This window comes from Centruroides sculpturatus, unplaced genomic scaffold, assembly GCF_000671375.1.
Source record: "Centruroides sculpturatus isolate CEXI.00-Female unplaced genomic scaffold, Cexi_2.0 scaffold43, whole genome shotgun sequence".
Classification (NCBI taxonomy): Eukaryota; Metazoa; Arthropoda; class Arachnida; order Scorpiones; family Buthidae; genus Centruroides; species Centruroides sculpturatus.
In genome coordinates this window covers 124,102-136,211 of record NW_019384334.1, presented here as the reverse complement: position 1 = coordinate 136,211, position 12,110 = coordinate 124,102, and the positions used below count along the sequence as shown (strand labels likewise).

General features: G+C 33.3%; 2 protein-coding genes across 5 annotated transcripts; one reads left to right on the top strand and one right to left on the bottom strand.

The window, feature by feature from the left end:
- The first annotated feature begins 449 nt into the window (after nt 1-449).
- On the top strand, nt 450-4,392 carry LOC111631386. Of its 2 annotated transcripts, none has more exons than XM_023375630.1 (4): nt 450-663; nt 1,272-1,411; nt 1,488-1,568; nt 1,679-4,392. In XM_023375630.1, exons 2-4 carry the CDS (start codon nt 1,285-1,287, stop codon nt 3,649-3,651), a joined length of 2,181 nt encoding a protein of 726 aa, XP_023231398.1. In that variant the 5' UTR covers nt 450-663; nt 1,272-1,284; the 3' UTR covers nt 3,652-4,392. The 2 variants fall into 2 exon arrangements, with proteins under 2 accessions (XP_023231398.1, XP_023231389.1); XM_023375621.1 differs by having other exon boundaries at nt 1,272-1,417.
- Nucleotides 4,393-4,636: 244 nt separating this feature from the next.
- LOC111631367 lies at nt 4,637-11,709 on the bottom strand. 3 transcript variants are annotated; one of them, XM_023375596.1, is made up of 5 exons: nt 11,378-11,709; nt 8,997-9,057; nt 8,811-8,930; nt 7,480-7,560; nt 4,637-6,676 (listed from the first exon to the last, which is right to left on the bottom strand). In XM_023375596.1, exons 1-5 carry the CDS (start codon nt 11,390-11,392, stop codon nt 4,662-4,664), a joined length of 2,292 nt encoding a protein of 763 aa, XP_023231364.1. In that variant the 5' UTR covers nt 11,393-11,709; the 3' UTR covers nt 4,637-4,661. The 3 variants fall into 3 exon arrangements, with proteins under 3 accessions (XP_023231364.1, XP_023231378.1, XP_023231373.1); XM_023375610.1 differs by lacking the exons at nt 8,811-8,930; nt 8,997-9,057; nt 11,378-11,709 and adding an exon at nt 7,864-7,895; XM_023375605.1 differs by lacking the exons at nt 7,480-7,560; nt 8,811-8,930; nt 8,997-9,057; nt 11,378-11,709 and adding an exon at nt 6,965-7,276.
- Nucleotides 11,710-12,110: the final 401 nt, after the last annotated feature.

Genomic DNA, 12,110 nt, shown 5'->3' with positions numbered 1-12,110 from the left:
CGATCGCCCATATTTTTGTGTTGCCTTATCCCATCAGCCAACTTCAACTTGTAAACATTCCCTTAGGCCAAATCGCTCGGATCCCCAGGAAACTTTTTGAAGTGGTCCTTCCGAATATGTTGGGTTCAGTCCTTCACCACCCAACTGCCGCATTGTAGCCCTGTCCGAACTTACGATCTCACAGAGTAGAAATAATTAAGAAACAACCCCCGATTCCCCGCAGAAGAACAGGTAATATAAATGAAGGTCATGGGTAAATCTGAAAACTTGTGACGTACTTTTCTATTCCACAACCCGCTGTAGGCCTTTATTTAGGTGGTAATTAATCACCTCATAATCCCCATAGGTACGACCTCTCTCGCAATGATTATATTGTATGTACTAAATATTTAATACCCCAGTGTCTGGTGTTAACTGTTCCAATGAATTATATACAGTATTAATAATTAAATGTGATAATTATTAATAAATTACACAGCCCTCGAAGATACATTGTTTTTTTTTTATCCCGTTTCTGTTGCGCGAGAGAACTGCAATAACGAGCACGTGATTCCTTATCGGTTCCTGTCACGTGTTCTGATTGTAGTGTGGTGTGTCATCGTTTAAACTATGTATCGTAGGTCGTAACGTTTCCTCCTGAGGACAATATAAATACATTTTAAGGTAAGCTAAGTGATTAATTAGTCGATTTACGTGTTATTTTCCTTATTTCCTATGACTTATTGCCCCAAATTAACGCTTTTAAGCTACTTTTCACGTAAGAACACTTACTTTCGATATTCTATGTGACAATACTCGTACAGCTGGAATTGAGGCTCTGAAATACTGCACTGGACTTTCAGGATCGCTTAATTAAACTTTATAAATTTATTTATTAACCATTTTTTCATGTAGAAAAACACAAATTTAACTTAAGTGTTTGCTTTTGTCTCTTGTTGATTACTAAATTTTAAACTTTGCAGGGCGTTAATGATACCTTATTAGATAAAAATGGCATCGTAACAAGCCGTAAAGAAAAGAGATTATTTTAGATATAAACAATGTATATTTCCTTAATTGTGGATATTATAATTATTAAAAGATACAACGAAGTTACAAGTTGAAAATAAGTGGTTTTAGCCTTGTTAGAATGAATTTATGGGATAAGGCAACGCAACACATGGGCAATCTGCATAAGGTGTGCCTTATGCAGATTGCCCATGTGTTGCTTTCTGTATAATATAAAGACAATAAGGATCAAATACTAAATGTAATATATATTTTTTATATAGATCACAACTTGCCATGTCATTGAAACAATATAACAATGTAGTTCCTGAACAAGGTCCACAAGTATTAGCAAAGTATGCGAAGGAAATTCATTATGGAGATAAATATTATTTACATGTTTACCAAAACCAGAATACCACAAGTAGGTGTAAGTAATAATCTGATTTTGATATTAATACACTAAGTTTAAAACCTTAACTGAATTTAACGTTATACAGTTAACGAGGAATCGAACTTACAACTTGAGAAACAAGTGCAGTCAATTATATCTGAAGAAGGATCTTTGATAGAAGAAAATGGTATGCTTTGTAATATAGATTTTTAATTAATTAATTAACTTTATTTTATAATAAACTTTCCTTTTAAACAGTTTATTATGTATAAATTTAATACCCAATAATATTTTCAGAATTATTCGAGAAATGTAGAGGACGTCTGAAGAATGATTACAAGACATACAATGCTTATATGAGATCTTTATTTTGGGATCACAAGAGAAAAGACTTTCCTTTAAAGGATTATTATGTAGATTTGAAGCTGCAGGAAACAGATTACTTAGGAAATGCAATTGGTGACATTGTTAACATCAATGATATATTTCAGGAAATTAGTGATGGACATAGAAACATTCTAGTGTTTGGAGATCCAGGTTATGGTAAATCTACATTATGCAAGAAGATTGCGTACGATTGGGCCGTTGAGTTGAGTTATTTAAGCCATTTTGACTTTGTTATTGCACTGACATTAAGGGAACTTCAGGGAAAAAGTGTAATGGATGCAACTCTAGAAGCAATTTGTGGAAATCAAGAAGTAGAAGTGAAGAAGAGAATATGGAAAGCTAATTTAAATATATTAATTATTTTAGATGGATACGATGAAATTATGGATAGAAGTTCGATATTACAGTTCATAACAAATGATTCATTCGATATTTCACGAAATATGACGATTCTTGTTACAAGTCGTCCTCATGCTGCTGAAGAAATAAGGGAGGTTATCAATTCACGATTTCTTCTTAAAGGATTTCTACCCGAAGAACAGGAAAAATACATCAAATTAATTTTAAAACAATTAGAATATGAAATACACGATCTTCAGTCTATAATAGAAGGAAATTATTTCTCTTCTACGTTATCCAAATGCCCATTAATGCTACATTTGTTATGTTGTTTGCATAAGAACGATTACTTAGAAAATATAAAAAGGAAAACAGATTTATATATTTGTATACTTCAATTACTTATCAAGAGATTTATGAAAAAGAATGGTGAATGTCTCCACTTGAAGAAAGGAAAGTATTTTTATGGGGAAGACCTTTTAGTTCGATTGGGAAAGTTATTCTATGAGAAAAATATATATACTGAATTAGAATTCCGCCGTCTTTTCGAGAAGAAACGAAGGATTACATTGGATAATTTAAAAGAATTCTTTCCCCATGACGAAGAAATTAAATTTATTCTTGGTCTGGAGCTTCTCGTTCAGTGTTTTGATAATGATATTGAATATTTTGATGATTTTCATAAAAGCTTCAAAGAATTTCTTATTGCTCTTTACCTTTACAAGAACACTGAAGTGTTATTCTCTCAATGTGCCAATGATTACTCTAGTATCATTCCTGAAGATAATAATATCAATTACTATATTATTACATTCTACATAGGTCTATACGAAAGTGATAAAATTCCAGAATATTGTTTAAATTACTTCACGAAACTTGTTTTTCCGTTACAGATTGCTGTTGAAATATACAAAGAAATCAAGAATGAAGACAATAAGACAATACTTTCGAAGAAAATGAAGAAGTTCTTCGTAGGCTTTGAAAGGTTCCATGATGAAATATTACCAGATTCATTCTCTCAATTATACTGCATGATAGAGTCTTATAGAGATTACAATTCTTATAAAACGCTTGTTAAGACATTTAGGTGGCTGCAAGGACTAGTTAAACCTTCGCATCAATTAGAAATATTTATATTTCTGGACGTGAAACCTCACGACTTACTACCTCCACGTCCTTGGGGAATTAACCAGTGTAATGGACAAATAGAGATCATTAGAGATTCTATTATTAATCACAAATGGAATAAACTTAAAATATATTTCTGTGGTGTTGTATATATAGAAAAAATTAATGTGTTTAATCCACTCATATTAAGTACCGGAGTAAATGCGTTTCCTTGGATTTCAGTTAAATTTTTCAGATGTATTGAAAATCCTGCACAAATACCGACAGAGGCGAGAGAAGAAATAAGATTATGGGATATGGATTTAATTGCCTTGAAATTTTATGTAGAAGATAATAACTGTAGATCTTTACTAATACGTAAAGATCTGTTTGATAGTTTACAGCCTTATATCAGGATTTTCCCCGAGTTGTTATGATGTATTATTTTAAAGTTATGTAAGACACTGAAGATAATGGTACCCAACCTTCTTCGATTTGTAAAGTTGTAATTGTTTTAAAGCAGAAAAGATTATGATTTTTACATTTATTTAGTGGAAGAATGATAAACATCGATGTCATAATGAACCATGGTGTTTCATAAGGAAGTGTCAATATTTTACAGCTTGTTTTAGTGGTCTGGGATCCAAAAACTGTCCTCAAAAACAGCCTTTCAAAGGCATTGTTTTAGCGTTAGAAAAGTTTAAAGTAGCTATGCCGCAAAAAAGCCTCAATCTCACTGCTTTTTAGCTTTTATGCTGTACTAAATTGCCAAGAAATCAAACGAACCTTATAGTTTTGCAAAGCGCATGGTTCTGAAGGTAATAAGGTAAAGAGCAGCGAGTTTGAGGCATAGCAGTGTATCAGAGCAGCATCTTAAGGGATGGATACTCTATTAAATTCTTCTAGCGCTGAAACAATGCCTTTGAAAGGTTGTTTTTAGGACGTTTTTGATCTCCAAATCTATAGAACATGCTGAAAAATATTAACACTTCCTTACGGAACACCCTGAACACCTTACTTTACAAATCACTATAGTTTCAAATCTATAAAATGCAAACAAAATATTCTTTATGTAAATTTATTTATATTATCTGAATAATACATATTTTTAATTAACAATAAATGATTGTTTAAAAATAATTTAAATTATTATATATATATTTTTTATAGCAAACGTTCCTCATTCAAAGAACTCGAACATTTAAACAGAAAGAGCTAAGTGTGCCATGGACAATGGCCCTCGAGCCTTTGTGTTTTAAAAGGCCCAGATTCCACACATCATCATAGTGAATCTATGTGAAATTTAATGAAGAGATATGTTTATAAACTAGTGTTTAAATGGCAATTCAAGGTGACTTGCTGATCCACAGAGGTTCTTAAATACGTGTTTCACATATCACGATATTGTATTTGAATCCTCATACTTAATCGAACAATTGGAAAAGTTTTATACATTAGCATTACACGAGAATCTGCCATTGTAAATTTCAACAAGAATCTCAGACATTTCTGGAAATAATTTAATAAAAGGTCTTAAATTATAAAACTGATGCTGAGAAATTAGCAAGAAGTTCGTTTTATCGAATTCTGAATGAAATCTTATTGCCACTAAATCTTTATTTCCTTCTTGCAATTTGTTTATATTGTATACTTTTGCAGGATTTTCGATGTTCTTGAAAAACACTAGAATGCAGCAAGGGAATATAAAGTCATTTGGAATATCACGAAATTTCTCATCGTAGAAAGAAATCTGCAATAAACCATAGAAATAAATCTTAAATTTCTTCCATTGAATTTCGGTTAGTAAACGTTGCAAAAATTGCAATTGTACACGAAGACGATTGATTTCTTGTGACATTCTACCAAGCAATAAAGTATTTTCTGCTCTGATAAAGATATAAATTTCGGTTCGTTCCCTATGCTGACAATGCTCGTGTAACTCCTTGAATTTCTTAAGCATGCTTTCGTAATTGTCGTCCTTATCTAAGAAAAAGTATATTCGACTTAACAACAAAGGTAATTTGCTGTAATCGACGGTACTCTTGGTTGTTAGATAGCATTTTATTTTTTTACACAATATTTTTCTGTTCTCTTCGTTTTCGATCTCGTGATACATTTCAATTGCAAACTGCAGAGGATAAAGATTATACTCCAAACAACCTTCAAAAAAATCTTTCATTGGTTGGTTTCCAAGTAAACCTAAGTAAAACAATGTGCAATAGTTTTTCAATGGAAAGATTTTTGGGAAAAAGTAACGATTATCGTAAAAGAAATGCAAAACAGTTAACGTGGTTCCGTCGCAACAGCACAGTGCAACAAGAAACTCTTCAAATGTTCTGTGCATTAATTCGAAGCACGGAGTATCATCATTTATATCGTAGGATTGTACAAGAATGTCAATACCAAGAATAAAATTCAATTCTTCTTCGATAGGAAAACATTCCTTCAAACAATCTTCTGTTATTTTCTGTTGTGGTTCGTCTGATACTTTTATAAACGGTGAATTTTTTTGTTTGGTATAAAATAATTTTCCCAGCCTGATCAATAAATCTTCTCCGTAAAAATATCTACCCTTTTTTAAATTGACAGCTTTATTCGTTTTTCTTTGGTATCTTTTGATACTTAGACGAAATATTTCGATGTACAAATCTGTCATTCTTCTTATATTTTCTACCCGTTTATATCGATGTAGACAACAGAGAAAGTGTAACATCAATGGACATAGTGCCAACGTAGAGTAAAACTGGTTGCTCTTCAACAACGTGACTATATTATCTCCCGTGTTCTGACTGACTTTAAAAACGTTTCTGATGTACTTTTCTTGTTGTTCTGGAGTAAATCCTTCGATAGAGAATCTCAGATTCATGTATTCCCTTATGCCTTCTGCAACGTGTGGTCGACTGGTGACAAGGATCGTCATCCGAACAGAAATGTCAAACGAATCTTTCTTAATGAACTGTACGATCGATCTTTTATCTAGAATCTCATCGTATCCATCTAAAATAACCAATAAATTCAGGTTATTTTTCCTTATTTTCTCCTTCACCTCTACCATTGCGTTTTTGTTTATGGTGCGTAAAATTGCATCACTCACGCTCCTTCCTCTCAATTCTCTTAAAACAACAACCACGACCATGTAAAAGTGACTAACGTAATTCACTGAGGAGCTGTTATTCCCCCAATCGTATGCTATTTTATTGCATAGAGTGGTTTTTCCATAACCTGGATATCCCGTCATAAGAATGTTTACGTGGTTATCTGAAGTATACGAAAAAATGTCTTCTAATTGAACAGTTTTCTCTGTCTTAATGCCTAAAAGTTCGGCTTCTTGTACTTTTAAATCCACGTAATAATCTTTAACCGGAAAATCTTTTCTTTTTTCTTCCCAGAACAAAGACCTCATGTAGGCATTATAAGTCTTGTAATAATTCATAAGTGTTCCTCTGCATTTCTGCAATGTACCTGAAATGATAGAAAGATTAAATTATATAATTTCTAACATATTTGAAAAGTGCATTTAAAAATGTGAATTAAATTTTCTGTGTCAATGTGAATTAAATATAAATGTACGGATACAGTAACTATCTGGTGATATTTAATTGCAACAATGAACAGGTACCAAGAGCCGAAAGCTGAATTTAATGGGATGCAGTCTCAGCTGTTACGTGTTGCAACCGTGACTACGAAACTTGGGACCGTAAGGTATTGCATTAAACTGATGACAGCATGCAGGGTTTGAGATATAGATACCAGAAAGTAAGTGCAGCACTAAAGATTCCAAGTACACGATGTGTCTTAGGGGTGGCACATGAGATCCTGAAAGTTCTGAATGTTGCACTGCTATCATGATTAAAGATGGTGGTTTGGCGATGAAGATAAGTGATAAAAGGATGGTTTTCCACGTTGAAAGCTTTTATTAGGTAAAGAAATTGCCCAGTTTTGAACCGTAAAGAGCCCAACACGAACTTCAAAAGGTTCCAAGTGCACCCTTCCGAGTTGTATTAAAAGACTTGCAGTTATTTTAAGATACAGTACTTGCTCATTTCGCTCCATCTATAAGATTATGCTCACGTATCTTCAAGCATGCCCTTTATGTGCAGAAATAGATTTTGTATAATGGCTGTATTTTGCAGTGTACAATTTTTTAAGGAGTATACAATTGCTAACACTTACACTAACGAGAAATAAAATTAGGATTGATTATAAGTAAATTTTTGAAAGTAAATTATATGTTTTAAATGAAGACAATGCGTTACTGAACTTACCATCTGGATCGATTATTTTATTTACGAATTTCTTATCCGGTTTCTCATGTTCGGTTTCTGATTTGCAATTCCTTCTGTTTTCTAAACGTAAAGAAACAAAATAACAATGGAAAGAATTTAAATATTAAGTTTTGATGGATTATCAAACAATAAATTACAATGAAACATTAATTTTTGTTTACATAATACATGAAATCTTATGTAAAAAGTGACTAGAAAGAAACGAGAATAATTGTAGTTGGGTAGAAGTGATGAGTGTATGGTTTGTGGTTATGCAGACGTGAGTGTGTAGAAAAGTTATCCAGCACTGAGATTTGAAAGGCCCATTGTTCTAGGATAGACCAGAAGCTGAAAGACATGAACTGAATTATCCAGTAAACCTACCTATCATCCTGAAGATCCTGGAAAATATTGCAGCTTCTTTAACCGGATACAGTAGTCACCATACAACAGAATCCCGAGGAGCCTCATAATCTTCGTGTAAAGTCCGGAAGACCACTAGTACCGTTAAAAAACTCAGGCAACTTGAAGGATGAGCAAAACTAATCCACAGCGGCCATCCGGTCTACAGAAAGAATAGACATCCCCCTTTGTATTATTATGCCAGCTATATGAGTATTGTTGGCATAGGAGGTAAGTTTCTTATTCTACTACAAATTTGATTGCAATCGGTTTTGTTTTGAAAGTGTCATAAGCCATAAAAATCAATCATGAGGGGCATTTGCTGGACCACAAGATTGACTTTCATGGCTCGTAGCTCACTTAGCCATAGAGTATACGAAAGTGTATTCATTAAAATTTTTGTATATAAAAGAATTAAATCATTTTAAAAATAATTCTCGTTTCTTTTCAGTCACACTCCGTAAATTTCATTCATAAAAATTAGGAATGAAATGTACAATACATACCAAAAAATTCTATATAAAAATACGTTGTTACCTCATACTTCGAACGTTTCAGAGTTCGAACGCAAAATTCGAAATTAGACCCGGAATTCGAACGATGCTTCTATGTTCGAACTGCGCTTACTGCATAACGCAGTCTGTTTTTCTCCCAAGTTGGCGGCCATCTTGTCAAGATGTCGAAGTCGACAGTATTTTCGTGTTGTAATTTATTATTTAGGGCATTTAACTGTACTATTTTTACCGTAAATTATGTGTATTTTTTATCTAAGTTTATCGATTCGGATTAATTCATTTTCCATTATTTCTAATTGGGAAAATTGATGCGCTCTCCAGAAACCAATTAAATTCGAAGTACGAGGTACTGTACAACTATATATGAAAGGAGTGTATTGTTCTAAAATACAGATAAAGAATTACAGAATTTACCATTACGTGGTGAATTCTCGGGATGATAAATATTCAGATGATCTATAGAGAAAACATCACCGTATAGTATTTTCTTGGCGTAATTTTTAATTTTTATTGGATTCAGTTTCCCGTGTGTATCTACAAAAATAATGGTATTTTTTGCATTAAGGAAAGAATAACTATGGAATATTCATTGAATTTTACCTTTTTTAGCAACTTTATCTTTGAACATCATTGATTTTCGGACTACATTTGCCACCATCTCCTTTACAAATACAAAATGGGTACGAAATTAGAAACAGAAATGAAGGAAGATGCTTTATTTTGCTGCATTCAAAAATACAGATATGGTGTTAATTAGTGCAAAAAATATAGATACTTACTAGTATAATAACGTTAAAATGACACCCTAACCTTACTTTATACATTAATTAAGGTAGACGTTTCGTTACTAAATACGAGAAAGAGTTGGAGAAATTAAAGATGAAAAGACTTTAAGAGGGGGAGATAAAGGAAAGGGAGAAATTAAAGATTGGGTGCTGTGAATGGAGGAGATAAAGAGAGGAAGAATTAAAGATGGAGGGCTGTGAATGGAGGAGATAAAGATAGAGGGGAGTAAAAAATTAAAGATAGAAACGATGAAGGGGAGTAGAAAAAAAAGATGAAGAGGTTCATCAAACGATAGCTTCTATCATTAGTAATGTTATTTTACTGATAAGTTTTGGCAACGCAACACTTGGGAGATCTGCCTTGGGGGGGGTCTTTTTAAGAAAATAAGGAAACTGGCCCCTATTTAGGCGTTACAGACGTGGAGAAAATCTGGAAAACTCCACGTGGCCAGACCGTCCGAGCGAGGCGCGAACCCACAATTGAACTCCCAGTGTTCAGGGTACGAAGACCGTTTGGCTACTGTTGGGCACATTTACTGATAAGTTCTTCAACGTTTGAAAAGTTCCTTTCACTTAGTACAGTTGTAACTTGTACGCATGGATATTTTTGAGCCAATGAACACAAAATCGAAAATCCCGTCTTGTTTTCCTTTCAAAAACAATACACTAAGGCTGTTTGACTTTAATTAAGCATTCGGTTCCCAAAAACATTGCTGATTGCTTTGTTTTGCTGTATTACTTACAAATTAAAAATGTACATATATTAGAAAAACTTTGACGTTGCAATTCTATTCTTGTTAACTAAAAATCTATTCAAAACAATAATTTTCCATTATCTAACTGTCAAAATCCATCTATTCTAATCCGTTATTTGCATGTTTGCATCTGTAATAGTAGCAAAAGACAGTTAAAAAGTGTTCTAACATGGAACTAAAGTAGCCGTTTAATAAAAGTGTTGCCTTGCATAACTAGCGCATTGTCTGTCTCATTGCGGATTTTTCTAAAAATACTCTAAACAATTGATATCTGCTTGTTTGATATTGTCGACACCAATTTGTGCAACAATAGTAACAAAATTCCATTAGGCTACGGCGACGTAGTGACTTTTTATGCACTATAGTATCGCAGTGGCAACAAACAGTTTCTAGGTCAATAAAATGAAACCTAAATTGTCAGTAGTACCTAATCCATACATTAAATAAAGTATAAAGTCACTTTTATACTTTAAAAACGGATATTATACAGTAAAACCCGTGTAAAATAGAACCTGAAGAAAACAGGGAAAAAAATAAAACTGGTTTACACGGTTATAGCGGTAATTACAGCAAGTATATTATAGTAAAAGTTAAGTGTATTCAAGCACATACTTTATCAATACATTCAGTTTATAATGCAAACCTTATAAATGCAAAGCCTACAAGGAAAGGTCTGTTGCCAAGAATGTGTATTGTCTGGAACACAGAAATAATAAATGGTGGTCCCTTTTGGGCAGACTGTCTTCAATTTTATTTATAAATGCAAAAACAATTACCAAATTCACAGACCCCACACTGTATACTTTTTAAACTCCTTCCATCCTGTGTGCACTAACGTAGCCATTTTAGAAGGCGAAGCATAAGTTCGTATAGGCCAATAATAGGGTCGACAGGTGGTGATTGGCACCGACATATCTTAGAAAATATCCTGGATGTTTATTCGAACCATCCGGATTCGATCACGGATCTCCCAGGCTGCCATCCTAACTGCTTGGCCATCTCTTCTATTTTGTAATAGCATGTACTCGGCGCCGTAACTAGCCTTTTATGCGCCCGGTGCAAGCTTCTGTAACTACGCCCCAAAACTATAACCCAAAACTTGGTCCAGGTCATTTCTGCGCCCCCAGGGTCTGCGCCCTATGCCTGGGCATCGCTCTAGTTACGGCACTGCATGTAGTGATCATTCTTTATTAAAGATTTGAAGATAATTTGTTACTTACAAGCAATGTCTCTTCAAGTGTTTCTTTTTCAAAAAAAGTACACTGTAATTTATGTATATGATACTTCCATTTAAATTAATATCCCCACTATTAATAGAAGCTGATGTAGTGTCTTACTGTTGAATAGGAGGAGGACAAAACCCTATTAATGAGAGAAATGGTTGAGCAGCTAACTTAATCTTTAACGGTCAGAAAATCTGAATTAAAAATAACATACTTACCTGTATGTTATCCATATTGCTTCGTGATCAATATTCTGATTTTGAGGTATTTAATTCGATTTCATATCTTCAAATTGCATTTCTTCCGAATTCTATCATGATAAAAATATTTCTCATTCAAGTAATATTTTCGAAATACATCAGATGCAGGCAGCGGCGTAACTAGCCTTTTATGCGCCCAGTGCGAGCTTCTGTAACTACGCCCCAAAACTATGACCCAAAACGTGGTCTAGGTCATTTCTGCGCCCAGTGCCTGGGCACCGTTAGCACCGTCCTATTTACGGCACTGGATGCAGGTACTATTAATACAATTCCTGTCACGTTTGGAGGTGTTATTTTAGTTACGGTAAGTGACAATATTAATTAATACAACAATAAATCTAAGTAGAAAAACTTTAGGTTATTAAGGACAGATTTAAGTAATTAATCTTAGTAAGAAGTATAAATTACTTAATCTCTATTGAAAAATACAGATGTTATTAAAGAAAAATCTAACCTGAGAAGCTATATGACCTTTACTTCGAATATCGTTTACAAGTAAACACTGATGTGAAACATAAAATTTGTGAGTAAAAATATACAAAAAAACTGTGAAAATATACCTTTTTTTCTGTTTTTAGAAGTATTTCACTAATTAACGTTAACTCAACATCAGCAGTTTGTCAACACTCGTATTAGTAACATTGATATGACCTTTCAAAACTGCGACTCAGCTGCTAAATCATTGCACGTA